Source organism: Mauremys mutica, chromosome 1, assembly GCF_020497125.1.
Source record: "Mauremys mutica isolate MM-2020 ecotype Southern chromosome 1, ASM2049712v1, whole genome shotgun sequence".
Classification (NCBI taxonomy): domain Eukaryota; kingdom Metazoa; phylum Chordata; order Testudines; family Geoemydidae; genus Mauremys; species Mauremys mutica.
In genome coordinates this window covers 58,117,870-58,145,776 of record NC_059072.1, presented here as the reverse complement: position 1 = coordinate 58,145,776, position 27,907 = coordinate 58,117,870, and the positions used below count along the sequence as shown (strand labels likewise).

General features: G+C 42.8%; 1 protein-coding gene across 1 annotated transcript; it reads left to right on the top strand.

Moving 5' to 3' along the window:
• Window positions 1-1,539: 1,539 nt before the first annotated feature.
• SLC38A1 (solute carrier family 38 member 1) lies at window positions 1,540-27,526 on the top strand. The gene is made up of 15 exons (XM_044988279.1): window positions 1,540-1,673; window positions 5,340-5,415; window positions 5,866-5,981; window positions 12,805-12,878; window positions 14,512-14,604; window positions 14,936-15,017; window positions 17,347-17,429; window positions 18,057-18,115; window positions 18,226-18,354; window positions 19,275-19,354; window positions 20,914-21,014; window positions 23,461-23,579; window positions 24,586-24,727; window positions 24,817-24,914; window positions 26,867-27,526. Exons 1-15 carry the CDS (start codon window positions 1,555-1,557, stop codon window positions 26,966-26,968), a joined length of 1,473 nt encoding a protein of 490 aa, XP_044844214.1. The 5' UTR covers window positions 1,540-1,554; the 3' UTR covers window positions 26,969-27,526.
• Window positions 27,527-27,907: the final 381 nt, after the last annotated feature.

Genomic DNA, 27,907 nt, shown 5'->3' with positions numbered 1-27,907 from the left:
TCCACCTGTACAATACATTTGGGATATAATCTGGGTTGCTTGATCAGGGCCGGCTCTAGGTTTTTTGCCGCCCCAAGCAAAAAAAATTTTGGCTGCCCCCCACCCCAGCCCTGGGCTCTCCTCCCCCCACCAATGCCCTCCCCCACCCGCACCCCTTGCCACCCAGCCCTGGGCTCCCCCCCACAAACGTGACCTCCTCGTTCACCACAGCAATCCCCGTTTACACTTGCAGTGGGGATCAAAATGTTTCTCCTATTTTTATTTCACTTTAGTATAAATTTCACCCCCCTCCGTTCCCCGCAACCCCATCTTTAGTGCTCCAAATGCACATGGAAGGCATAGGGACTAACCCTCAAACCTTGTACCCAGAAAGGGATGGGGATCTAGTAAAGAGGGTTCAGGCAGAGGAGCGGGTGTGGGGGTGCTTGGGGGCTCTACACTGGCAGAGAAGTGGGGTGTGATGTACTTGCAGAGGAGGGTGGAGGAGGAGAGGGGGTATCAGGAGGGTTGCGGGAGAAGAAGTGCAGGGGAAGGGGGAGGTGCGGGAGGACAGGGCTGGGGGAGGGTACAAGGGGAGAGGTGTGAGTGAAGGGAGAGTACAAGGGGAAGGGGCTGCGAACGGGATAGGAGGTGCAAGGGCTGAGAGGGGCAGGTGCTGACAGCTGCTTCCCCAGCCCCGTGCAGGCAGAGCCGAGAGGACGGACACTGACCCCCAGGTGCCCGACCTGCGGGGGTCCCCTGGCGGGGCAGTATCCCCCGCTGCCCCGCTCGGAGCCGGGCTCTGCCTCCCCGCCCAGGGCAGGCAGCGCGGGGCTGAGGCGGGGGAGGTGCGCAGCGGGCTGGGTCCAGGGGCAGCGGCAGCTCTCTGCACAGCCCACTCCTGTGGGGAAACGCCACGCCGCCCTGGGGAGACTCAGAGCAGAGCAGCAGCGGCAGCAGGACCCCTCCCCCACCCCATCTCTGCATCCCCAGGCCCCACTTCCCTCCCTCCCTGGCTCCTCACACCCAGGCTGGACTGCTGCTGGAGAGCCCAAGCATCATCCCCCGGAGCTGAGCCCCTCTCGCCGCCGCAGCCCAGGCCCAGCTCCGGGGGATGATGCTCGGGCTCCCCAGTGGCAGGGCAGCCTGAACTGCAGTCCAGCCTGTGCAGCTCAGGCTGCCATGATTGCCATCTAGCTACTGAAGCCATAACTGCAGTGTCAGTTCCCGCTCAGTCTGAAAGCCTCAGCTGACGGGGAACATCTTGGTTCAGGGCCAGCTCCCGGCTTTTTGCTCCCCAAGTTAAAAAAAAAAGGGGGGAGGCGAGAGTGCCGCCCCTTGGAAAGTGCCGCCCCAAGCACATGCTTGGAGCGCTGGTGCCTAGAGCCGGCCCTGTGTTTGATAAAGGTGTTTTCTTGTATAGATTTCACTGTAACCTTATTAGAATACTTCATACATCTTGTTTTTCTTACTGCATTTTAGGTTTGTCGAGCTCACGTTGTGGCTACTATCTACCTACAAAATATACACTATTATTTGCATAAACATTTGGATACTTATACTTCCTAGATCAGGATGCCTTTTAAAAGTGGATTAGAATTAACTGAGTTCCAGAATATGACTGTCCCTGAGGATGATAACATCAGCAATGATTCAAATGATTTTACAGAGGTAGAAAATGGCCAGATAAATAGGTGAGTATTTTTCCACTGATGCTGTCTATCCTGTGAAACACACTGTTTAAAAACAGCATTCTAATTTTCAGTATATCTCTTGAATTATTCATTACTGAGTCATGCTCCATTTGAAAATGTAATTTGAATTTCATATGTGACATCTGTTGGGCATAGGCTGCAACAGCAGATAAAGCAAACAGAGTAGCAATGTATTCTTCATTTTGAATTTTTCGAATGAGTCTAATAAAATGCATAAACATATGGAGTAGCAAAATGCTAACTTTTCAAAATATCTGCATATACAATACAAAAAATAAAATAATAACATTAAACCAACAAACATTTTGGGCAAATATAGGATTTTCAATAAAGGCTGTTTCACAATCTGATGTATGTAACCACAATGGTTGCAAAAATGTTCTTTAGGCTTCTGTGAATTGATAACTCATACTTTTAACAGGAAATGTAGATCATATCTTCTTGTCTATGTTTAAAACTCTCAGCAAATGAGAATGTATATCAAACCTTTGCTCCTAAGTTTGCAATAGCAAAAACCTAATAGAAAATGCACTTTTAGAAAAAAGTGACAGATTTGTAACTAAGGTTCAAATTTAAATGTAAAAAAAAAAATTCTCTGCTCAGCAATTAAAGTAAAATACAATTATTACATGATTACTTAAAAATTATTATAGCATTTATTTTTGTATAAACTTTTTGTTAATTTAATACAATAGAACAATATTGTTTCCATCATAATAAACCCTTCCAAGCCTTATTGCAAGGCAAAGAGTTAAATTTTCAGGTTTTGAATAGCCTTCATATTTACGGTAAGGATCTGCTGTTGTACTAGAGTGGCTGACTGTTTCTGTGGCTTTTTTGAGCTGGAAACAAAGCTCCTCTGTGCTCCTCATTACACCACGTGCAGAGTTTTTCAGCTAGAGCACCTGAGTGCCATGTAAACTCTTCCCATTCAACAGCCTACATTCAGCAAAGTGGCTTAAAAAAGACATCAAAAGTATACAAGTTCCAACTCACTAGAAGCTCAGGGCCAAATTCTGTTTTATATGAATAGAAAAAATCTGCATAGTGAGCAATAAAATGTGAGTTCTCCCTCAGAAAGAGGGTGGCTGATTTGCACCTCATATGTAACTGGAAGAGGAATCTGCTGTCTGCCCCCAACAGATCTCAGGACTCTTGACATTGACATTGCAAACGTTTTTCTGTCTTCACTTGCTGTAACTTTCTGAAAATGAATAGTTTTTAAAATGTATGAGAAATTAAATAGTTGATTCAGATGTAGATAAGCAAAGTCAGACCAATCTGATAGATGTGAAGCAAATCTGTAAAACTAGCAATGGGATTAAGTACATTTTAACAGCAACATATGTGTCTAAGTTTGTCTTGGTTTAAGGGATAAACTTAAAAGGGAATTATACAGGAGAGATGATGACTAAGACTTTTCAAGATATTTTCCATCAGAGTGTATCCTTCAGGAACCACAGACGGAGCACAGAAAATCATCTTTAAAGAGAACCTGTAAAGTTAGTAGACTAAATGCATCCCTCATTTAACACCACTGAAGTCAGTGGATATACAGACATCTGAATATGGCCCATAGTCAAAACACCACCACATTCTCATCATGCATTGCCAGTAATAAGGTCATAGCCAGGATAGTGAGAAGTGTAATAGAACTTTACATTGAAAGGTGCAGGGGTATAATATAGCTAAGGCTTCTGATTTAAGATTTAACCAATAAACACTGATTAACCCACCCCCCATCCCCCGATACTAAAAAAATAAATAAAATGAATAAGTAAAGGAAATCAGTGTTTATCCAATAGATACCAGAAAACCCCCAGACATAGCTACTCAATTCATGCTGATTTCACCCCTTGTGCAGTTTGTTTATATAGGCAACGTCCCTACTCCCTGGCTTGTATTTAAGGGCCTGTCTATGTGGAGCAGTAATGCAAACCATGGGGTGTGATTTCTAAAGCACACATTAATTGGTTTGTGTAGACTCTGCTGGTGTGCACTAAAGGTTCCCTAGTGTGCTCTAATGTAGTGCTGCTTGAAACAGTACTACGTTAAAATGCATCAGGGAACAAACACTAAATGCTAAACCAGAGGTTCAGTAACAAGGATGCAAAGGTTAATTCATTTTTATACATATAATAAAAATGAAAATACTTCTTTTGGGAAGTACCTGAAAAAGCTTCTCATTACAGTATAAAAGAGCCTCAAAAACCTCAATTTTTGGACATGTACATAGAACTCAAAAATTGTTAAAAATAACCCCCCAAAAATGAGCCCCAAAAAAGATAAAGCCCAAAAAATAGCCCACAATACTTTTTGATGTATTGCTATAATACATGGTTTGAGTCAGTTTATTACATATTTACAGTTAAATTAGAACTGTATGTCCCTGACCTGAGGATGTTAGCTCATCGAATGCCTTGTAGGGAATTGTTGGGGACGATATTTTTTAAGTAAAGCCATCCAGAGTGTTTTTGGTTTGGTGTTTGTTAAAAGAATCACCTAAAATTATCTAAGCAAAAGGGATCTTTGAAAAGGGGTGGCAACACATAGTTAGGAATGAAATTTGCATAATGATTGATGCAATAGCTAGGGCCCAGAGATCCATGTATAAGTTAACAAGGAGATCAGGGACATTGCAAAAACTAAACAACCAGACCAAGGGTTACACAATCTAAAAGATTTCAGCAGAGAAAAGAAGTGGGAGAAAATACATGCAAGAAATATAACTCTAAGATGGTGAAGCCCAAAGGCTGGGGACAGACAGAAAAATAGCAGGGTGCTTTTGTTGTCCTAGTGACAATAGATTTCTAATGTGCACATTGTGATGACAAAGCAAAACAGCATGTGTGAAGAGTATGGAGGAAGAGAGTTATATCACTCTACAGAGCAGCTCTTCTGTTAGTGCTTTCCTAAGCTAAACTAAACTGAACTTTACAGGACAATGAGCTAAATCATTGGCTTTGCCAGGGCCCTAAAAGATTACTTTGATGGAAATACTAAAGCCCAGATTCTTGGCTACACCCAGGGAGCACCCAGTGCAGCTCAGGAGGGGGATGTGCTCTCCCCCACCCTGGGCTGGTTAAATTCAAGGCCAATCCCACAGTTTAACTCCAGCTGCTATTGGCTCCTGTTTGGCAGCCTACAGGGCATAGGAACATCCCAGCCATGCTCATTTCCCTCAGCTGTACCCCTTGTACCAGGAGCAGAGAAATCAGGTGGCTGTACAACACTAGAAGATCCTCTACAGTGGGATGAGCCTCCCATGGCTGGATTTGTTGTCTTTATGGCTAAGATCTACCACCAGGCACACCATGCTAGAGGATCTGGACTAATAAGTTCTGTTAATGTGTATGCAGATTAATTACCATCCTGTCTACAGAAGCAGTACTTCTCTTTTACTAAAGATCCAGGAATAGCTTTCTATATTTGTTAGGTCTGGTTCTGTTCTCACACTACTGTAACTCCACTGACGCCTGATTTACACAAGTGTAAATGAACATTAGGCTCGTTATAACCCTTTAAATAGCTAAATTTGACCCCCTTTTGCAGGTATAAAATCATGCTGTGCTTATAGCATTAAAGTGTATATTCATATTCTTTACATCCTCATGATAGAATATGTATTCTCTGACTTCTTTTCAGCAAGTTTATTTCGGATCGGGAGAGCCGAAGAAGTCTCACAAACAGTCACTTGGAAAAAAAGAAATGTGAAGAATATGTAAGTCTTTCTTTCTCTGTCTCTCTCGATATACTGTTGATTGTGAACTATACAACCCTTAGATCTGCTCTTCAGAGGTGCTGAGCACCTACAACTCCAGCTGAGCCAGGGGAGCTGCATGTTCTCAGCACCTCTAAAAATCAGCTCCTATGATTAATGGAAGGCGTTTTTAAAAATACTAAAAATATTTAAAGCAATATATATTGCCCGCACTATTTCTGTTCTTTAAGTGCATTTATCCTTTCCATTAGGCAGTAATTGGAATGTCCATGTGAAAAGGTTCACTAGGATTTATTCTCTTTCAAATCTTGCTTTGTATTTTTTGTACTGTATCATTGCTGTAGCAGTAATTACTTTTATTTCCTTTAACGTAAAACTTGGAATTCACTGTAAATGTGCATTGTATAATGAACTCTAAACTATTTATATGTCCGTTTTTCCTGTGTCCAGATTCCAGGAACAACCTCATTGCAAATGTCTGTCTTTAATCTCAGCAACGCCATTATGGGTAGTGGAATTTTAGGTCTTGCCTTTGCACTAGCCAACACAGGAATCATCCTTTTTGTGTAAGTATCCACACAGTGAATAGCAGGACTGGGCACGCTTTCATTTTGATTTTAAAATGTTTTGCATTTAGAGAGAATGTGGTTGTCTATAGACCATTCAAAATGCAGTGGGCAGTTTTACTAAATGAAGTACGCTGCATACATAAGTAGCTAGGATTTCAGAGGTGCTGGCTTCAGTAGCAGCAGCTAATGCCTAGACCACTGATTTAGGTAACTAAACATGGACTTAAATATGCAAGTTTGATCATTTTGGTCATGGGTTTCAGATATGAATGTATCACAGTGATTCATGAGGTGTAATTTTGGACCCATTGAATTCAATACAAGTTTAACCATTGGCTTCAGTGAGGCCAGGATTTCACTTGGAGTCTCCAAGCTGCATAAGTATTAGAGCATTTTTGGACAAGAAATGGTATGATAAATGTTAGTTTTTAAACAAGAGAATAGATTACCCAATTTATATTTTAATCACTAATTTGTTATCCTACTTCTCCCAGAGCTCTAAAAAACAAAATTTAAAGAATCACACACCCTTGGGTGAATCTTTGGGTGTTCTATGTCCAGGTCCAGAATCTCACTCACTTTCTCTACCAATTCCCTGGGTAAGATGCCCAGAAGGGTAGTTTTCTATTAAGAGAAAAATAGCAGGCTACATTTAGGTATTTTTAATATGTGAGCAGCTAAATGTCAGTGATTAAGAACCTGTCCTGATCTCCAAGAATCAATGAGAGTTTTGCCAGTGCCTTCACTGGGAGCAAATCACAAATCCAAACACTTATTATTTTAGTGATTACATAGTGCGAAACTACTTCTGAAAAGCAAAGCAAATTAAAATCCTTCAGCATAAGCACTCTGTGTAATATAATAATGGTAACTTACAAAGAATAGGGTAGGCTATGCAGTTTGCACAACTTGTTGGAGGCAGTGTAGAGCCGCTCCACCCAAGGGGAAGCACTAAGACAAATTGTATCTCTCTCAAAACTGCCTGGCGTGTATAGGGATTTACACATGGCATTGTCTAGGGCCCTACCAAATTCACAGTCCATTTTGGTCAATTTCACGGTCATAGGATTTAAAAAATAGTAAATTTCATGATTTCAGCTATTTAAATCTGAAATTTCACAGTGGTGTTGTAGGGGTCCTGACCCAAAAAGGAGTTGTGGGTGGAGGGTGTTGCAAGGTTATTGTATGGGGTTTGCAGTGCTGCTATCCTTACTTCTGCGCTGCTGCTGGTGGCAGCGCTGACTTCAGAGCTGGGCAGACGAAGAGCAGTGGCTGCTGGCCAGGAGCCTACCTCAGAAGGCAGCGCTGCTACCAGCAGCAGCACAGAAGTAGGGATGGCATGGTATGGTATTGCCACCCGTATTTCTGCACCGCTGTCTGCAGAGCTGGATGCCCAGGCAACAGCCGCTGCTCTCCAGCTGCCTCACTCTGAAGTCAGCGCAGAGGTAAGTGTGGCAATACCATGACACACACACCCCTTAAAATAACCTTGAAAACACACACACACACACACACACACACCCCCCGCCGCTCCCTTTTGGGTCAGGACCTCCAATTTGAGATACGCTGGTGTCCTCCATGAAATCTGTATAATATAGGGTAAAAGCACAGAAAAAAACAGATTTCACAGGAGGAGACCAGATTTCACGGTCCATGACGAATTTTTCATGGCCATGAATTTGATAGGGCCCTATCTATAAGGTTCCACTGGCCGGCGTGATGAGAAGCATGACCATGGTTTCTCCTGGTCCCTACCTCCTTTAACGTGGTTTATTTACTGCAGTGTGGAGGGAGGAAGTAGCCCCTACTCTTAGAGGCCATTATTGTGCCTATTCTTCAGGTGGATCACACAAGGCATAACCGCCAGTGGCAAGGCAGAGCACAATCTGGCCCCAGACTCCTGGCTGCTTCAGTATTTGTCCTAAAACCAGGGTAAGGAACACTTGGACAGACAAAGCTAAAGAGTTCCAGTTGTTCAAAGGCTTAGATGTTTAATTTTTATACAGTCTATGCTGACGGGAGAGAGCTCTCCCATTGGCATAATTACTCCCGCTCTCCGAGCGTCTGTAGCTATGTTGGTGGGAGAGCTTCTTCTGTCAATATAGCACGGTCCTCACTGGCTCTTAGGTCGGTGTAACTTACATCACTCCAGGGGGATGGCTTTTCCACACCCCTGAGTGACATAAGTTATGCTGAAGTAACCGCTAGTGTGTACAAGCCCTAATACTTTTTTGTGCACAGCTAGGGGAAAAAATGATGGGTAGGAGGCACATGAGATTTATATCCTCTATTTTCCTTTCTGAGATCTAGCACATGGTACCAAGAGACAGATCTGAAACTTAAAATATGAAAAGATACAAATCGGTTCAGGATGTTTTTGAACTGCTTTGCTACTGCAGCACTGACGAACATTTAATTAAAAATAAACTCACTAGCTTATATGTCAAACTAAAAATGGAAGTGGACAGAGCTATTGCTACATCAGTGATTTCTAATTAAAATTATAGCAGTGCTTCAATTTTTTATATTCAGTTTGCAAATATCTGTCTTATGTGTGTGCAGTACAAGATTGCCCTGTAATCTGAAACTCATTGAAAAGAGAAAATCATTCTGACTTTCACTCTGGGAATTGACTTGCTTTGGAGAGTTCAGGGTCTGGTCTACCCTACAACTGTAACCAAATCAGGAATCAGCCCCTAGTCCAGTTACGCTTTAAAAGTTACAGTGTAGATGGGAACTATCTGTGTCACTGTAACAGTCCAAAGCATTAGTCTAATTCCATTCTGATTCCACTCAAACTTTAGTTCTTTGTAAACTCTCACAGCCTTGTCTGCTCCTCTCTTCAACACACATAGTGCTATTGAACTCATTAGCACTAACAAGAAGCTAACACCACATTCTGTAAAGCATTCTGTTTCCAGGGGCAGTTGAGAGGTGTGTGTCTCCTGAATGCTTACATTAACAAGATAAAAGCAGAAGTAGATCACATACACCTCTACCCTGATATAACACTGTCCTCGGGAGCCAAAAAATCTTACCGTGTTATAGGTAAAACCGCGTTATATCAAACTTGCTTTGATCCGCTGGAGTGCACAGCCCCCTCCGCCCCACCCCCGGAGCACTGCTTTACCGCGTTATATTTAAATTTGTGTTATATCAGGTTGCGTTGTATCGGGGTAGAGGTGTACATGATACTGAACCCTAGATATGCTTAAAATGATCTTTGATAGTAGTTGGACTTGTGAATCAAATACTGGGTAGATCTGTGGAGTTACCCATGTTGTACAAAGTATTTAGCTAAGGTGAATGCTGGGTACATTTTTTGTCCTATAAAGAACAGAATTATTCTCTACTTAATTAACTATGCAGATTTAATCGCAGATATTTATTAGCCATGCTTTTGTTAGCTTCGTAGTGGTTTTCAGTCATGTTAGCAATGTCATAGACAAAGCTATTAAGACCAAAGATGTAGTAGTTAGTGACAAGTTAGAAAGTGAGAGGCAAGTTAGCAGGGAATGAGCCATCAAACCAGTCTTCAAGATACTAAAACCTAATCTGACTTCTGGAGCTCTGTGGCAAATAAAGAGCACTGTTTAAAATGTTCCTATGTCCTGCAATGCAGAGAGTTGAATCCAATTGATCAAGAATAATTTTTTTTCCTCACAGCTTGATCAAATGAATCTTTCCAACAAATATATAGTGCTATCTTTATCACACGTTGCTTTACAAATGATTAAAGACAGAGACCAAGTATTATTATTTTTGCGTTTTGAACAGAGGGCCTTGCTGTATTCATTACTTGTAAATTACACTGATTTGAAATGTTTCTAAGCCTTCTTTGATCTGGGTAGACTTTGGTTACCGAAGAGAACCATGCACTGCAATCTAAAAGTAAAAAGCAAAGATGGAAAAGGAAATCTGTATGTTAAAAAGTTTGTTTGTTTAATTAGGGCCTGCGTTTCTACCAGCATGACTCTACTGACTCCAGTGGAATCAAATTTAACCCCCGCACAACTGAGATCAGAATCAGGATTATATAGTCTTTGCATACTGAATTCAAAATTAACAAAGCAACAAAAACACTATTGTTATATATTGTGTAACTTAACACAATAGGTAGGTATGATGCTTTGCACGTGTAAAATAAGATGAGAGCACATAGGTGCTTACAGTCTAGTATGGCTAATAACTATGAGCTATGCCATAGAGGGATTCTTTCATATCAGCAATAGGGGAGAAATTCTCACAGCTGCAGAATGTTTGGAAGTCTGCACATGAGCCAGTCCACAGAGGGACCTTAGGAGGAGGATTCTGCAGACTTCGGCACTGGTTGAGCCGAGCTCTGCTGTGTCCTGATTCCCAGTGGAATGCAAGGGGGTTTGTGTGGCAGAGCTGGGAGACGCAGATGTGTGACCTGTTAGTCCACCAGTTTTACAGATCCCCAGGTCACAAAGCCTAGGCCTCTGCAGTGCAGTGGGTCACAGTAGTTGCTACAGCTGATGAGTGAAGGAAGCAGCTGTGGACAGACAGCATAGCTTCCCAGTGTGGGAGGTAGGATTCTGTTCCTCCTAGTCCTGCGTCGGTCCTCTGCATATAGCTATACACTTGGCTTGGACTAGGGATGAGAATTTTGCCCGGATTTCTTATGTGGTTGCCAGCACTTTTTTAAACTGTACAAAATGTGAAGCATGAGAACAATTTTGATACTACTGAGTTGCCAAAGCTTCACTGCTTATGTTTTGAGTTTGCAAAGAGCTAGGGGCACTAACATTTTCATTCCATTCTGTGGGATGGTACTGGCACTAGTCTGCCTAAACCACAGCCCTCACACAAACAGGCTTTTCATATGGCTTTAATGAAAAAGGACAAGTTTCTCATAGCAACTTGTGAGACTCCTTAGGAGAGGTAAGGAAACAGATCAGATCATCACCTGGCTGGCTTGCAGCTGTTATTTTTACCTCCGTGAAGACGCCCTTTGCTTGGTGTCAGCAAATTAGGAGTTTAATGTTAAGAGCTCAGTTACGGCTTGCTTCAACAGCCAAGCAACGACTAGCAAAGTGACTAGCTTCAACAGCCAAGCAATAATGGCTGGAGACATTATGCCCACATCGTGCAAAAATGTGCATGTGGTCTCTGGTGGGAGCATGCTCAGCAGCAGCACTTACTCCACCTTATGAAAAGGTTCAGTGTGGGCTCTCCCAGCACTGCCCTCCAGGCATTACAATGCAGCCAGGGTGGACAAGCTCCTTTGGGAAGTGCAGTGCCAGTGTCAGCTGTTTGGTGCCCCCTTAAGATCAAGTAATGCTTGTCTGCATCACTGTGACATGTTTTGTACAGTTACACTGAGAAGAATGGGGCTTCTTGTGCCCTTTTCCACTCTACCCCACACCTCAGGCCATGCAATCATGGCAAGAGCAGCTATAATTTGGCCCCCAAATACATCTAGTCTAAGGAAGAAAACATTGTTCTCGAACTGTCATTCCTGCATGTTCCTTTCAGTGGAAAGACTTGTTTTTGGCATTTTAAACTGCCCACCTATTGTAGCAGCTTATTTTCTGTTTAATTTTAGATTTGTTTACATGGTGTCCTAAGACGTATTGTCATGATAAAAATGATAGAAGTGCCAACAGATTGTTTTAATACTCCTTACACATAGCATGAAAATGTGTTGTCAATCAGCCCATGTAACTGTACACAGAGGAAAGGAACACACAGTGCTTGATTTGTGCCCTGGTCTACAGGAGATGGATCACTGAGCAAAGGCAGTGTTGTGCACTTGGCCCAGGGCATTGCCTTGTTATCAGGCGTGCTGCTCAGCCCCTGGCAAATACTGACTAAGCATTCATTCCCATTTTAGTTCCCAAATTTTTCTGCAAACCAGTGATTACAGTGCAGGGGTCAAATGATGGATGCCCCATCGCTGGAAGCACCAACTGTAATGCAGGATGCAGCAAACCCTTCTGCCTCTGCTTCTCTCAGTGCAGGACAGGGACTGGAGTTGCCAGTGCCATGCAGTACCTCAGAGGAGGTGTCTCTGCTGTCTCCCCTGCTGAAAATCTGTAGCTCAGAGACCAGCACTCTGGGGAGCATACAGTGTGAGCTAGTGCCAACAGGGATGCTAGTGCAAGGCAAAGAACTACATCTCCTTCCACTCCAGAGCAGCTGGAATGGTGCACAGACTGGGAGAGATCACACTACATCCTGTACAATGGGCTAGCAGGGCTACTTGGGGCAGTGCTGCCCCCATTTCCCAGTTGCACTGGCAGAGTCAGGCACAACAATATCAGGAGATACCATCAACATCCTCTGGAACATGGCTTGGGAAAGAACATTAGGATGTGACCCTCGTATGGACATTAGGATGTGTCCTTATATAAACACTTAGATAAAATTTTGTGCCTCAGATTTTAGAAAGATCATTAACTAAGTAGTTGGGAGCATAGGGCTCACAGCTGCTCTGACTAGATCTTCCTGCTTAGATGGAAGGAGATTTTTATTTTGGTTTACATTTAAAGTGGGAGGGGTTACTAATTAATAGGCTATAAACTTTGAGCACCATAAGTTGATCACGGCAGGCCTTCAATATAAGACTTAATGGACCAGAAACTCATTTATACTAGGTCCCCTTTTTACACTATAGCAATGTAAAGAAGCCATAAAGCATGTCAGTTATATGTATACTTACTTTAGGGCCCCTTTGCACGGCCAGAAAACTATGAAGGTGGCTTAGTGTAAATGAGAATCTGTCCCAATATGTACAAAATTGCAACACCGAGGAATTCTTTTATTATAATAAATTTTATTTTTCACTCTCTTGTAGGTTTCTATTGGCTTCAGTGACAGTACTGTCTATTTATTCAATAAATCTCCTGTTGATATGTTCAAGGGAAACAGGTAATTTGAGACCATAATGTATCAATTTAGTAGGAGGGAAAAGGACAAGAGGTGAAAGATGTTCAGAATAAAGCAAGATGCCTGGGGGGGTTTTTTCTCATCAGTTTGAAAAAGAAGAGAGAGACTGGGCCAGAAGCCATCAGAGTTACTCTATATTTATACTGGTATAATTGAGACTAGAATCTGGCCCATTACTATAAAGAAAAGATATAATCAAACCAATTCACAGTGAATTCTGATATGGTGAAACTCCCTTTAGTGAAGTAGAAGGAAAGACTCTAACTGTTTTATTGCATTACAATCTGAAGATTGCAATTCCAGTTATAATGAAACTCTGTATAGTGAAGCTTATCTGGGATAAGATGACATCACTAAAATAGAGTTGATGTTGTTCCCAACAGTACTCATGGTATAATAATAGGTACTTTCCATATAAGGAAGAAGCCACACTCTGCCCTGAGGAGCTCACAATATATGTCTAAATACATATATAAATGCCATTGTAATGTTAAACTCTTTAGGCTAAGAATAGGCTCCATAGGCTAAGAATAATGTCCTGAGGTTCTAACCTTTTAGTCCAAACTTTCAAAATTACCCATGCACGAGAATGCTTCCACATTTGAACACCTAGTTTGTGTACACAATTATCATGACTGTGTATACAATGGCAGCAATTGCATATTCAAATTTACACATGCAGATGCACACATTTGTGTCCTGGAAACGCTAAAAATGTTGTCCTGGGATCAAACTGAATTTTGCTTCTTGTTCATGTGAGTTTTAAAGAGAAAATGTCAACCAGGAGAAAATGTAAGGAACCCAAACTGTGAGACACCTCTTTTGGATAATCTGTGCAGTGTAACACCTGAAATACTTATCTTCCATTCTCATTGCATACCCTCTTGTGTTCTTAATGCTGTAGCTTTTCTGTCAGCCCAATCCACAACTGGGAAAAAAAATTGCTAAATTCAACTGGAACATCTTGTAATTAATAGAGGGTCTAGCTACTAGTTGAATTTGACAGATTTTAAACAAGGAATATTTAATTATAGTTCTCATACTTTCCTCTTTTCGCAGGAACCGTAGGAGAATGAGAACTCATAAATTAATATATTATAAGGAAATAAAAATAATAATTTAAATGAACAGTCTGGCTTCTCTGCATTAATCTATGTCAGTTAAACTGTATAAAATTACAGGATTGCTGTGTTGTGTCTCTCTAGCTTGTCTGCCAGAGCCTTGGCTTGCAAATCCCTGCTGTGTTGAATATTATCTTCCATTAAATCTTATATTATTCCTACTGAGGGAGCAAACTTAAGATGTCAGGTTTGTAAATATCATGAGGACTGTAGGTGGACATCTATTAAAGGGATATAATAATCTCATTGTGAGTTCCAACTTTCAAAAAGTGATTGGTAGCCACTCCTGACATTTAAAAACGTGAGGAGGATATTTCCAAATAAGTTTGCTCGACTCCTGTGAGTTACAGTAGAGACCCATATTTGTGTGAAAAGGGAAGAAATAGCAGCATGGATGGGGAAATTAGCTGAATGAAGAGGAATCTTAAATGTTTTGACTTGACAGTTGCTTGTCACCCCTGATTTCTGATTTCTCCTCCAATTGGTTTACGCAGGCTGCATGGTGTATGAAAAGCTTGGCGAGCAGGTCTTTGGCGCTCCGGGAAAAATGATTGTTTTTGGATCCACTTCTCTCCAGAATACTGGAGGTAAAGGAAGAATAAAAGACAAGAGCAGACAAAGGAATGCACGTACATTTATGCCTGTCGGCCACTCAGATTTCTCATTCTCCCAGTGATGTTTTGGGCGCCCTCATGTTCTGTTGTGCAATTCAAACTAGTATTCTCTGTGTAGTCTGTTGAAATGACATATCAGGGAAAACCCAACTTGGATCAGTAGTTTAGAATCAGTTAAACTTCTTTGCCTTAGATCAGCTTGTATTTACTTAGGGTTCGCATGAGAACAGGTCCAGTATCCTTCTATGTGTTCATTCCACAAGGTATCATGTCCACTTTCTAAAATGGTCTCATTTTTCCCCAGCAATGCTGAGCTATCTCTTCATAGTAAAAAATGAGCTGCCTTCTGCCATAAAGTTTCTTATGGGAAAAGAAGAAGCATTTTCGTAAGTTTAATACTATTTTGCTTACTTGACTTCAGAGTCTATACTTCATGTAGATAAGCTAGAGCATGGGTTTATAAAAGCACTAATTATTGGCTGTTCCTCATGATAATGTCAGATGTTCACAGCAGAGTCCCTAATGGGATTGTAAAGTGTGGGAGGGGAGGAGGGAGGGGGGGGAAGAGAAAATAAAAATAAATGAGCCTTTAGTGATTACTGTCTAGATTTTCCTTCAGAAGAATGATTTCTACAACATTCTTATCTTATGGTCTGATCCCACAATATGCTGAGCAATACCTGGGGCTATGTAAACGGGTCGGACTCACCCCTGCGGCGCCTCCTGCTGGTGACTGTTGGGAATTAGCTCTGGTCCAGCTCTGGAGCACCCTCTGCAGGCCGGTGATCCGCCTGTCCTCTGGCCCCCGTGTCCCTCCCTGGACCCCGGTGCCCTTTTACATGGGGTGCTGCTCCCTGGCAGTAACCCCTTTCTCTCTGGATCTCCCCTCCCCAGGGAACCCCCACCCTCTATCCCCACCTTGCCTCAGTGTATGGCTACTGCCAGTCATTGTCTACCCCCACGCCCTGGGGCAGACTGCAGTATCAGCCTATTCATCACTGGCAAGGAGGGTTTGGACCTGCTGCCTTGGCCTACCCCTGGGCTGCCCTCTGCAACCCCTAGCACCTGTTGGCCCTCTGCTAGGCCGCAGCCTGGGGCTTTCCAGGCTGGAGCTCCCCAGTTCCTCCGCCTTTCCCCAGCCCTGCTCCACTCCAGATACCTGGTTAACCTCCCTGCAGCCAGGCCCGTCTCTCTCTGAATACAGAGAGAGACTGACTGAGACTTCTGGCTTCCCTGGCCTTCTTATAAGGCCTGTTGCTCTGTTTGGGGCGTGGCCCCAGCTGCAGCCACTTCCCCAATCAGCCCAGCCTAAAGGCTGCTTTCTCAAGCCACAGCCCCTTCCCAGGGCTGTTTTTAACCCCTCCAGGGCAGGAGTAGAGGTCCACCCTGCTACAGGCTACTAAACGCCTTCAACACCTATTGAAACCAATGGGCATTGAACACACTCAGCACCTCCAGGAGTTTTGAGCACCTTGTAGGACTCAATCTGTAAAGAACTCCCCATAGTGCAGGGGAGGCCAAACTTACTGACCCTCCAAGCCACATATGACAATCTTCAAAAGTTTGAGGGCTGGGGCACACCTGCCGGGGGTTGGGGCTTCAGCCCCATGGGAGGCACCTGATGGTGCTTGGGGCTTCAGCCCTGCTCCTGCTGAAGCCCCAAGCCCTGGCAGGTGCACCCCATGAGGCTGAAGCCCTGAAACCCCCTTCCCCATTGGGGAGCAGCTCCTACCCCACCACCCCACTGCAAGGCAGAAGTCCTGAGCTCTCCCGCCTACACCTCCATCTGGTAGGTGGAGAATGGGGGAGGTGGGCGGGGGGGCTCAGCAGGCTGCACTTTAACTGTAAAAGTGCTCACGTTTAGCCACCCCTGCCATAGTGCGAAGTCCCCCAATACTAAAACGTGACAGGAGTGGAATACCTAGGGTAGATTTCTGCCACTTGTTAGTGCTTGATGGCATCTACCATTGCCTTAAACAAAACAAAAAGAGGGGTATTTCTTTACATTGGTACATGTCTTGTTTGTTACATCAGGTTATATGATGTCTTGCAACTTAGCTAAAAGGTGGAAACACCATCCTGGAGATGTTTCATACAAGACTGGACAGAGCACTTTAAAATATGTTGTAGAGAACAATCCTGCATTCCTGCCCTTTCCCTGCAGACCACCAGGAAAGGATTCTACCCACAGCCTTTGGGAAGGGGTCAAATGACTGGGGTGGCCAGTGAATCCCAGCCCTCAGTAGCATGGTCTGTCATTTAGGGCATGTGGCCAGGCCCTCAGCAGGCTAAGTGGATATACTGCTGTCTGCAGCATATGCTGCACTGCACTATGTCTGACCACTTGATCTGTCTTTTCCTGTGCTGGCAGGATAGCTTCTATCTAATGCCAGCTAGTTTGCTCCATCCCTTCACCCATGCCACCACTCCTACCAGTAAGGGCAACATTTTGCCCTCTGACTATGAAAATGTGTTGTGGCTCAGATTCCAAAGAGTGCCACTTTTTAAGCAATTACTGATAAAATATTCCATTTACTATCACATGTAACCAATGCCCTAGAAGTTCGGAAATTGCCCTAGTCTTTGCCTGTACTTGAGCTTACAACATATGGAAGCCAGAGAAAATGCTGTAATTCTGGATGGCTGATCAGATGTTAAAAAATAGTGATCGTGCTTTAAGAGGAGATTTCACTGCATCTTTGAAATGTTTTACAGGGCATGGTATGTGGATGGGCGAATTCTTGTTGTAGCCGTGACATTTACTATAATCCTGCCCCTGTGTCTTCTTAAGAACTTAGGTAAGAGTGCAAATATCATTAGAATAAAATGGGGGTACCCAAATTTTGCTCCCCTCTAAGTCATATTGGCCACTCAGATACAATGGAGAGGACAGTGCTCAGTCATGAATAAAGTGGCCTTAGCACAGGAATAAGCTATGTATTAGGCATCCTGGAACAAGCCAGGCTAAACTAAAACCTAGTAACATGACAAATGAGCACAGTATAACTAAATTGATTCAAAATATTGTGTTCGTTAGCTCTTCCATTTGCTTGTGGCAACTGATTACAGATTTTATGACCACCTGGGTGTTTATTCCAATAGGTAAAGTAATATTACATAGAGCTAGTAATTTTTTTAAATTGCAACAGAATTATCAAAAGTTTTTTCCATAAAAATTCAAAATTTCAATAACAATTCTCATTGAAAATTTTTGACTAGTTGTGTCTAGGTAATGTGTCTGTGGACATGGATATTACTTATATTCCACTTTTATACTATTCTGAAGTTCATGGTGCATATTATGTGTATAATGTGTAACGACTTTAACTATGTTATAAAGTAAGAAGCTATAAAAAGAACAAAAACACAAACAAATGTGACCATTAAATGAGTTATTGATTAGATTTCTTTTGTACTTCTTTTAGGGTATCTTGGATACACTAGTGGATTTTCCCTGGGTTGCATGGTTTTTTTCCTCATAGTGGTAAGTTCTGCTTGCTGTTTTGGTTGGATTAGAGTTGCCCCTATAGTATCTTTGGTATTTTTTATTTTAATAATAGTTTTTACAGTTTACCATGTGGCACTTTATTGCAGGTTATCTACAAGAAAGTTCAACTTTCCTGCCCAGTCCTGGAGCCAAGTGCAACATCACCTATCATATCAAATGTTAGCTCAGCACATGAAGATATGTGTCAACCAAAGTATGTTACCTTTAATTCCAAGGTATGTTTCTTTCTATGATGTTTATTTTTAATTCAGATAATTTGATATCACACTCCATATTCCTAGTCAATGAGACACATCATTTAGATCCAGAGTCTCCGTGGCCCTTTCACAGATGCGCTGTGATGGGAAGGGCATAATGAACCTTCTCTCTCAGCTTGTATAAGTGGCAAGTTCCATTGGACTTTAAGGAGTTGAGGCTCTGCCTCTCTTTGCACCAGGTAGCAGATCTGGCCAGCTTCAAAGAGGGAATGAACTGCACTATCAATCAATACACAGAGATTGTAATGCCTGGGAACTCCAGCAGGCATTTGCCTCCTTGAAACAGAATGTGTCCCAGTACTCCTTCTGGGACAGTGACCCTCTGCACAGCTCCTTCCTATGGGCTGAGACTAAATATCACAGTCAAGCTCTGATCTATCACTGTCAGACTCCTCTGAGCATCCATTCTATGGCACTGAAATAATATTCCTCCTCATGGCATGTAAAAATCAAACATTTGCCCCTCTCACACAAGGGTGTGTTTGGCAGCAATAGTAGAATCATAGACTATCAGGGTTGGAAGGGACCTCAGGAGGTCATATAGTCCAACCCCCTGCTCAAAGCAGGACCCATCCCCAGACAGAATATGAAGAGGATATGAAAGTGTCTTATTCAAGGAAATAAACCTGGTGGTAGCAGCAGCTACACGACTGCTGTCTGAACTGAGTCAGAAATATTTGCAAGAAAAATACATAGATTGTGTCCTCACATTGAAAAGTTATTGTTCCTGATGTTTTTGACAGGCACTCTGCCTTTCCTGCAAGGACTCTCAATGTTCAGTTGAAGAGTTCAGAAAGTTGGGAGATGAGGTAGTTGAAACACTGATTTCTTAATATGTATTTGTCCTAACTGGCTTTTCTTCAATTATGTTCAAACAGACTGTTTATGCTTTGCCTACTCTTGCATTTGCATTTGTGTGCCACCCATCGGTCCTTCCAATTTACAGCGAACTTAAAGAGTAAGATGTTTTTTATTGTTTGTTTGTTTAAAATGAACTGTTTAGAGTCTAAAATGGTAGTGCAGAGTTGCTCCACCCTTGCTCACCCTCGTAATTCAAAGGAAAAGTAGTTTAATAAAATCAGAAAACAAAGGAGCACTGCTTGAAGCTAGGTAAATCTGGATTCCCTATGGGGTAACATGACATCCCAGGGGTTTTCTTTAGCATGACGCAGCAATTTTGGAGAGCCAAGCAGTGCAAATTATTATAGTTTACAAGCTAGAGTCTTCTACTTCAGCTAATGCCATTGATTCCAATGTAGCAAAAAGCCTGTGACAGTAAGAAGTTACGCTTTTTATGTACAGGCTTTCACCCCAATGTGTTTTTAAACCACATCAGGTATAGTTAAACGATGTGACTGGAGCCAATAACTTTTCTTTGTGTAAGAAAGATGAAGAAGATGAGCCTCCCACACCAGCAACTGTACCTCTGTCCCTCGCATAAGGGGAGCAAAGGGGCATGAGCAGGCAGTAGTTGTGGTGACCCGATTTGCACTGGTGCAAGTTACAGTAGGCGCCCTGCTGCTCTAACATCCATCAAGGCTGAGCGGCCAATGATCAGGGAGCTGCAACTGGCTCCTTGCAGCTGCTCCCTCCAGCACAGCTCAGATCCAGTGGAGAATCAGGACTGATATTTTTATACCTTAGATAAAAACATTTTTTGTCATGAAGCAAAATCTGCTCCTAAATGACTGTATGCCATTTTCTCTCTTTACTCCATATTAATGTCTTTGCATTAGTGCTTCAAGGCTAAAGAGTTCAGCTCCTATTTAAGTACCTGAAAGAAGTTACTGGAATTTCAGCAGTGATCAGCCTGCTGCCGTTCTCATACTTGTCAAAGGATCTGCTGTTTGTTGAAATTCTGGCTACTTAATAAGGTGTCTAACTGGGAGCTGTTGGGCACTTTCAGCTTCCATTGACTTCAGCGGGATTTTTGGGTGCTCAGCTCTTCTATAAATCTGGTTGTTTCTATTTTGGTATCAAAATATTGATTAAGAGCCCAACACTAGGCACCCAGGTTTAAGCATTTCAAAATTAGTATCAAAAATGAAAGGTTTGTTCAACCAATTTTTTTTAAACTACAGCACTTCTCCTTACCAGAGGGGACAGACCATTTTTTGCAAGCATTTAGGATGTTAATATTCTGTTTTACTGGTCCTTTAATTTGCACATAGAAGCAGTTCCAAGCTGACCCTTTCTCTGTTGCAGAGGCTACTGCTAGGGGCCATAGCCACCCATTGGGATTTGGGGATGGCAGTATTCACAGAATGGTCATTATGTTCTCTTGACTTAAAACCCTAGGAAAACTGGGAGGCTACCAATGGCTTTTGGGAGAGTTAGTCCCCCAGTCATTCTCCTCCTTCAGTACAGCTACTGGGAATCACTGATTTAAATGAAGAAAAGACACACTCTGGAGTCTCTCCAATGCTAGTTAATTTTGTTTGTGCAAAGGTTTATACATTTCTACAACAGTTATTCAAACAAAATGCAGCCATTCATTATGTTTTCTTCTTTTTCCAGTCGCACACAGAAGAGAATGCAAATGGTTTCCAATATCTCATTTTTTGCCATGTTCGTTATGTATTTAATGACTGCTGTTTTTGGCTATTACACTTTCTATGGTAAGTAAGCAGCTTTTGCTGATCTAACATATCGGTCAGAAAGAATCCAGGTGAAATCAATAACATTTACCCACTGAAAAAGGAGAATCCCACTCACTTACCTTACTAGAATTTTAAAAAAAAATTCTGTAACCTTTTCCGTAAAGATACAAATCTCTTCTTTACTAGTGCTCTGAGTGGCTACAGACAGTAGCTATATGCAGCATTTGCCCATTTAACTTCAAAAATGAAAGAGAAAGGAGGAAAGGCCAGACTAATGCGCTGAAACTCCCAGACACCACAGCACCCACGGGGAAAAATTAGTGGGTGCTCTGCATCCACCAGCAGGCAGCCAGCCATGTCCCCACTCCTCCGCCTACCTCCCAGCACTTGCCACCACCAAACAGCTGTTTGGCAGTGTAGCAAGCTCCAGGAGGGAGGGGGGAGGAGAGGGAACATGGTGCACTCAGAGGAGGAGGTGAGGAAGAGGCGGGGGCGAGGATTTGGGGAAGGATTCGGAATAGGGTTGGGGGGGCAGAGCTGGGGCAGGGACTTTGGGGAAGGGGTTGGAATGGGTGCAGGGCAGGGATGGAGTCAGGGCGGGGCAAAGGGCAGAAGGGGGTCGAGCACCCACCGTTGGGAGCAGAAATCGGTGCCTATGGTGCTGGGACCAAGTCCTGGGGGCAACCTGGAGCAGGAACCCTGGAGACAAGTCCACAGAGGAGGCAAAGCTAACCCTACAGATTGCGTGAACCTGTGAGGAAAGGAAACCCAATTCTTTCCTACTTTACCATGTGCCTGAATATTAATAGTGTGTGGATAATGCTGCATCTGTGAGAGCCCCCCACTCCGATGTTTGCCTGCACCCTATCAGTTGCAGAATTGGGGTGTGAAAAGGCAGCATTACTTTTCTCCTTCCCCATGGATCATCGTTTGAGGCTGACAGGAACATGCCTTTTTTAAATGCTTTTTTTTTTTTTCTGTAGCCCTTTCCCTCATCCTTTCATAGACCAGAATAGCATTTTTATTTTGGCCTTCTTTTTTTAAACCAACACCACTTGTTTATTTGCTCAGGGTGTCGCAGTTATTGCCATATGTACATTACAGGAGTACAGTTACAAAAACTTAGGTATTGATAAAGGTCACTTGCTTGGGCTATATGGTATTTCGCTGTCATGCCGAGTGGGAGACCAGAGGTACAGAGGCAGCAACCTGGGCTTGTAATGGCAGAATGCGCCTCATGTGGTATAAGCCAGGTATGAGAAGTGGCTATGCCAGCCCCTTTTAAAATTGCACCCGCAAACTGAAGGGAAGTTTGGGGTGATTTCAGGCTTTTTCTGTATATTTATAAGTGATTCTTGCCAGAGAGGGTTTATCCTTTAGGGTCAAATCTTTCTGACAAGTAATATTTTTGCCTTCAGGAATAGACCAGATTGCGCCAAATGGCAGGTATTTTAAAACTATATATCCCCAATGAGCCCCCTGCAATGTCTTTACCCCCCTGCCTCCCCACATCAGATTACACAGGCTGACTACTGTTCTGTGCTATCAGTTTTCTCAGGACACCTTTCAGAAACAAAGTCTGAACACTTCCAGGAAAGGGCAGATTAATATACTTTTTTTTGTGGCCAGTGCATTTGCTTCCTTTGGTTACAGTTATGAGAGGTTTTTTTAAAGGTGCGGAAACAAACAAATGAATTCTATGTTCTTCCTGTCTGCCAGCATGTGTACACCTGGTCCACAGCATTTCTCATTGGTTAAGGGAGATGCTTTTGTAGGAGGCCTTGTTAAAATATTGTCAGTACACGTGGCGCTCCCAGTGACCCATATCAGCAGCATTTAGAATGGATTACTTCCTCCAGGAGGTGGTCATTGAGGTGCAAGGGCTGTGAGTGTTGCTGAGGGAGGAGAATAGGTTCAAGGGGGAAAATGGAGGTGTGGGGGTAGCCACCAGAAGTAGCTGGATAGCAGTTTGTGTGGTCAGAGAAACCTCATGGGGAAAGGGTTGACCTAAAAAGGGGTTTGTTCTTCAAGAGAAGATGTTCTGTTTTCTCCTAGCACTCTATTTGCTCTTTGGACTTATTTAGTGCAACCTAATAATTTAGTATAAATTCATCAGGGACAGTGCATGTGGTTATTTTTATGTAAATTTAAGCTGCCAAAAAATCTCCAGTAGCTATGCTATGCCTCCCTGTAATCTTCCTGCAATGGACTTTAGCTTAGAGTTAACCTTGTGCTTTCTTGACTGGGGATGCTTTCCTGAAACAGGGCCCCAAAGAGTTAATCTTGAAACATGGAATCACTGGAGTATGGTTTAAAACATATTTTAACTCAAGAATGTTTCATTCCCTGCCCTTTTGTTTGCTGATACATCACTTATTTGTTCAAGAAGGCCATTGTTAAGTGACGGTTTCTGTAAATTAATTGGTTATTTGCTGGAACATTTACGTTATTGTCTTCCCTGCAGAAAATGTGCACTCAGATCTGCTTCACAACTACCAGAGTAGAGATGACATCCTCATCCTGACAGTGCGTGTGGCTGTCATTTTTGCAGTCATACTCACTGTGCCAGTGCTGTTTTTCACTGTAAGTATAAGGCTTCTTGCAATTTAGAAACAGCTAAGATCTGTAGTAGGTGCACTCTCTCAAAGCAAGGCTGGTTTGTGTGTATGGCCTGGTTTCTGAATCAATGACAGACTAGAGAGTACTTGATCCTGCAGTCAGTCTTTCCACATATTAAACTCCCCATTGGCTTCATTGGGAGTTCTGGATGGGAGAAGAAGCTATCATACAATTAAAATAAATTAATCTCTCTTGGAACTGGAAGGTGTTATGTATTTTCATTTTAAATCAACTTAAGGGCCTTATCCTACCCTATTGATCTCAATAGGGGCAGAATCAAGGATGAAATCCAAGAACAGAGGAACCACAGAAATCCCTTTCAGTAACCCTGTTGTAATAGGGCTCTTCATGAGAGGGTGGGATGGATTGACCATGAGGGCAGCCTCCACTTCCCCTGTGTGTTGCAGGGATCAAGGAGCTCTGTACAACAGTTGAAGAGTCTGATACAGAAAGAGGCATTATGGGCAGGCTGGGGAAGGAGTCACTGAATCCACAATTATGCAGATCCAGTGGATTCAATACCTCCCCACCCACATGGGTGACATTATTCCAACCTACTGTGTAGGCTGGAATGGCAGCCACAGAGTGGCTATGTTGTAGAGTTGGATGTAGGTGAATTCCATTCCTTCTCATCGCTGTTTAGTTCCACAAACAAAGCCAATTACGTGAGCTTTCACCCTAGCAGAACAGCAGTTAATTTTGAACTAAAATATACATGTTAACATACTCCCCGACCTCTGTCAAGAAATATAATCTGGGGGAAAATACATTTGTACAGACACATAGAAATCCAGTTCTCAGATTTTGAATTAAATGTAAGGCTTATTCCAAAGGCAGTACATTTGAGTCCTCCAGAATCACTGGGGCATCTATGAAAATCTCATTGTCATGCACAGAATCAATAAAAAATAGTATATGGGCTTGAAAGTTGTATGCTCCTCCTAACAGAGAACTCTTCCTTTTCCTACAGGTGCGTTCTTCTTTATTTGAGATGGCTAAAAAAACAAAATATGACTTACGCCATCATGTTGTGGTTACTCTTGTCCTCCTGATTTTCATCAACCTGTTAGTAATTTTTATCCCCTCAATGAAGGATATTTTTGGAGTTATAGGTACAGTATTCTGGTTTTATATAATAATAAATAGCTGTTGGCAGATGTGAAATTCCACAATAACTAACATATTTATTTGAATGTTACAGGAGTAACTTCTGCCAATATGCTGATTTTCATTCTTCCTTCATCGCTGTATTTAAAAATCACACATCAGGATACAGAAAAATTTACTCAGAGGATTTGGGTATGTTTTTCTGTAGATCAATTTAGTGCTTTGCCTGTTACTCATTAAAATGTATTAGGCTGAGAACAGATCTAATCTGTTGTCTGAACATATGTGACTCTATTGCTGTTACCCTTGTCCTCCCTCCCTCTGTCACACTCCTGTGCAGTGTTTTGTCTTAAATTAGATTGTAAGACCTTTGGTGCAGGGACTCTTACCTTCTTATGTGTTTGTACAGCACCTAGCACACTGAGGCCTTGATCTGACTTGGGCCTCAAATCTAACTGGGGACCGTCCAGAAGTACCACAGTTTAAACAATAGTATTCCCCAGCAAGGTTCTAAGTCCCTTGAAGTTTGGCAGCAGAGGAGCTGCCACCATAGCCACAACTTATTTTGCACTGCAACACATTACCTGAAAGAGCCTGCAGTGTGTCATGTTTGCAGCACTTCACATTTGTTTTAAGGGATCACAGTCAAATTTTGGGCACCTCCTGCAAAAGGAGCCAGCTCTTCACCGTTTGTGAGCATACAGGAGTGTGACAACTTGATCCCAGCAGGGCCTTACAAGTTTTTACTGCATGTCAAGGGAGGTTTGCAGTCCAGAAGATGGCACAATCCTTCCCATACTGAGATTAGAATAAAAAACTTTCTTGGTAAAGGTCAAAGATCCTGCTAATTTCCCAGCTGTGAATAGAGTCATGTAAGTTTCTGAATAGTCCCTGTGATTTGCTGGGTGCATTCAGTGCACTACCAGAACCAGCCCTTCTGTTATCATGCCTGTAACAGGTCGGACTCACCCCCGCGGCACCTCCTGCTGGTCCTTCTGGGAATTAGCTCTGTTCCAGCATTCGGAGCGCCCTCTGCAGGCTGGTGATCCACCTGTCTTCAGGCCCCCCGTGTCCCTCCCTGGACCCGGTGCCCTTTTACATGGGGTGCTGCTCCCTAGCAGTAACCCCGTTCTCTCTGGGTTTCCCCTGCCCAGGGAACCCTCACCCTCTGTCCCCACCTTGCCTCAGTATTTGGCTACTGCCAGTCATTGTCTAGCCCCTCATTCTGGGGCAGACTGCAGTATCAGCCTACTCATCACAGGCAAAGGGGTTTGGACCTGCTGCCTTGGCCTACCCCTGGGCTGCCCTCTGCAACCCCCAGTACCTGTTGGCCCACTGCTAGGCCGCAGCCTGGGGCTTTCTAGGCTGGAGCTCCCCAGCCTTCCCCAGCCCTGCTTCACTCAGGTATCCAGTCTCCAACTCCTAAGCAGCCAGGCCCATCTCTCACTATAGCCAGAAAGAGACTGTGTGGGCTTCTGGCTTCCCTGGCCTTTTTATAAGGCCTGTGGCTCAGTTTGGGGCGTGGCCTCAGCTGCAGCCACTTCCCCAATCAGCCCAGCCTTGAGAGCAGCCGCTCTCAAGCCCTGCCAGGCCACTTTTTAAACCCCTCTTAGCAGGAGCAGGGTCCACCCTGCTACAATGCCTTTGGGCTTTTTTCATATTACAGTAGTGATTTGGATTAATTTTATTTGATTACTCCATAATCAAGAACTTCATTTGGGCCAGGCTCGTGATTCCATAGTTATTTCTCTGCACTGGCATGCAAGAATCTTAGGTTACATATGTGGGTTAATTCATTAGCTCCACAAGACGACAATGGCTGAAATGCTATGCAAGTAAACCCTCATGGGATGACCCAGTGCATGTGCTTTACTTCATTCTGCAATGAGCCCATTGGCTAGTTAAAGAGCAGAGCCAAGGGGTACCAAAGGAGAACCCATTCAACCCTCTTCAGATAGTCACTGAAATGAGCACTTAAGGCAGAGGTTGTGAACTGAGGATAGAGGAAATTTTCATTCTCAGTGCTTAACAAGGAATTCAGAGCTTTGTTTTCATTTGTAATTTTGAAACCCAGAATCAATTTTTAAGTCTCTCTAAGGAAAATGTTACCTTAGTTGAAAGACTCCTTTCCTTTTTTCTTTCAGGCTTCTCTTTTCATGGCATTGGGAATATTGTTTTCCCTAGTGAGCATTCCTTTGGTCATCTATGACTGGGTGCACTCAGGAGACAGTGCTGAAGGCAACTGAAGTCAACATCATGCTGAAAAGGATACATCTCTGTTTGGTACTCACCAGAATCACCACCATTCTGTTTTATCTATCCCATCCATTATGAGTTTACTCAAATACTCAAATCAAATCCAAATAATGAAATACTGATATAGATGTATTTGCTTGCAGAAAATGCCCATTTTCCCAACAGCAATATCAGTTTCTCCAATTCCAGTGAGTTATCAAATCAATGTTAAGTTTGTGTTGATTGTCTGCAAGGGTTTACATGGCTTTGCCACTTGGTTCCAATCATAATTAATTTTTACTCTTCTGGCCATGAATTAGATTGTTCTACTAGTAGTCCTAAAACTTCCAAACTATAATATTTAGTCCCTTGGAGCAAGACGTGTATTTGTTTTTTGTTTTGCAAATCCAGATTCTAGAATAGTTTTCACAAATGATGTTCAGCTTTCACCATCTTTTTTTTAACCAAAACTGTACTCTTAAATTGCATACATTTAATCTGGCTTTTCATTACTATTTTGTAAACCATTTCCCCTCATTTAGTAAGTGTAGCATTCTGGAGTGTTTATATGAAGGGCACCATAAAAGCATCAGCTGGTGTTAGATAAAAGTATGTCCTGTATTGGTGCTGCTCTTTGTGGTGTAAAAAAAAAAAAAAGTAATTGGAGCAGCCAGTCCAAATGGTTGAGCTGATAGTACATCAAATCACCATGCAGAGACACATACTCAACCATGAGTGACCTTAGACCAAGAGGAATATCAAATACCACTAACCTTTTTGAAACTGACTAGAAACAGACTTGGTATAAAGAACAGGAGTACTTGTGGCACCTTAAAGACTAACAAATTTATTTTAGCATGAGCTTTCGTGAGCTACAGCTCACTTCTTCGGATGCATAGAATGGAACATACAGACAGGAGATATTTATACATACAGAGAACATGAAAAGG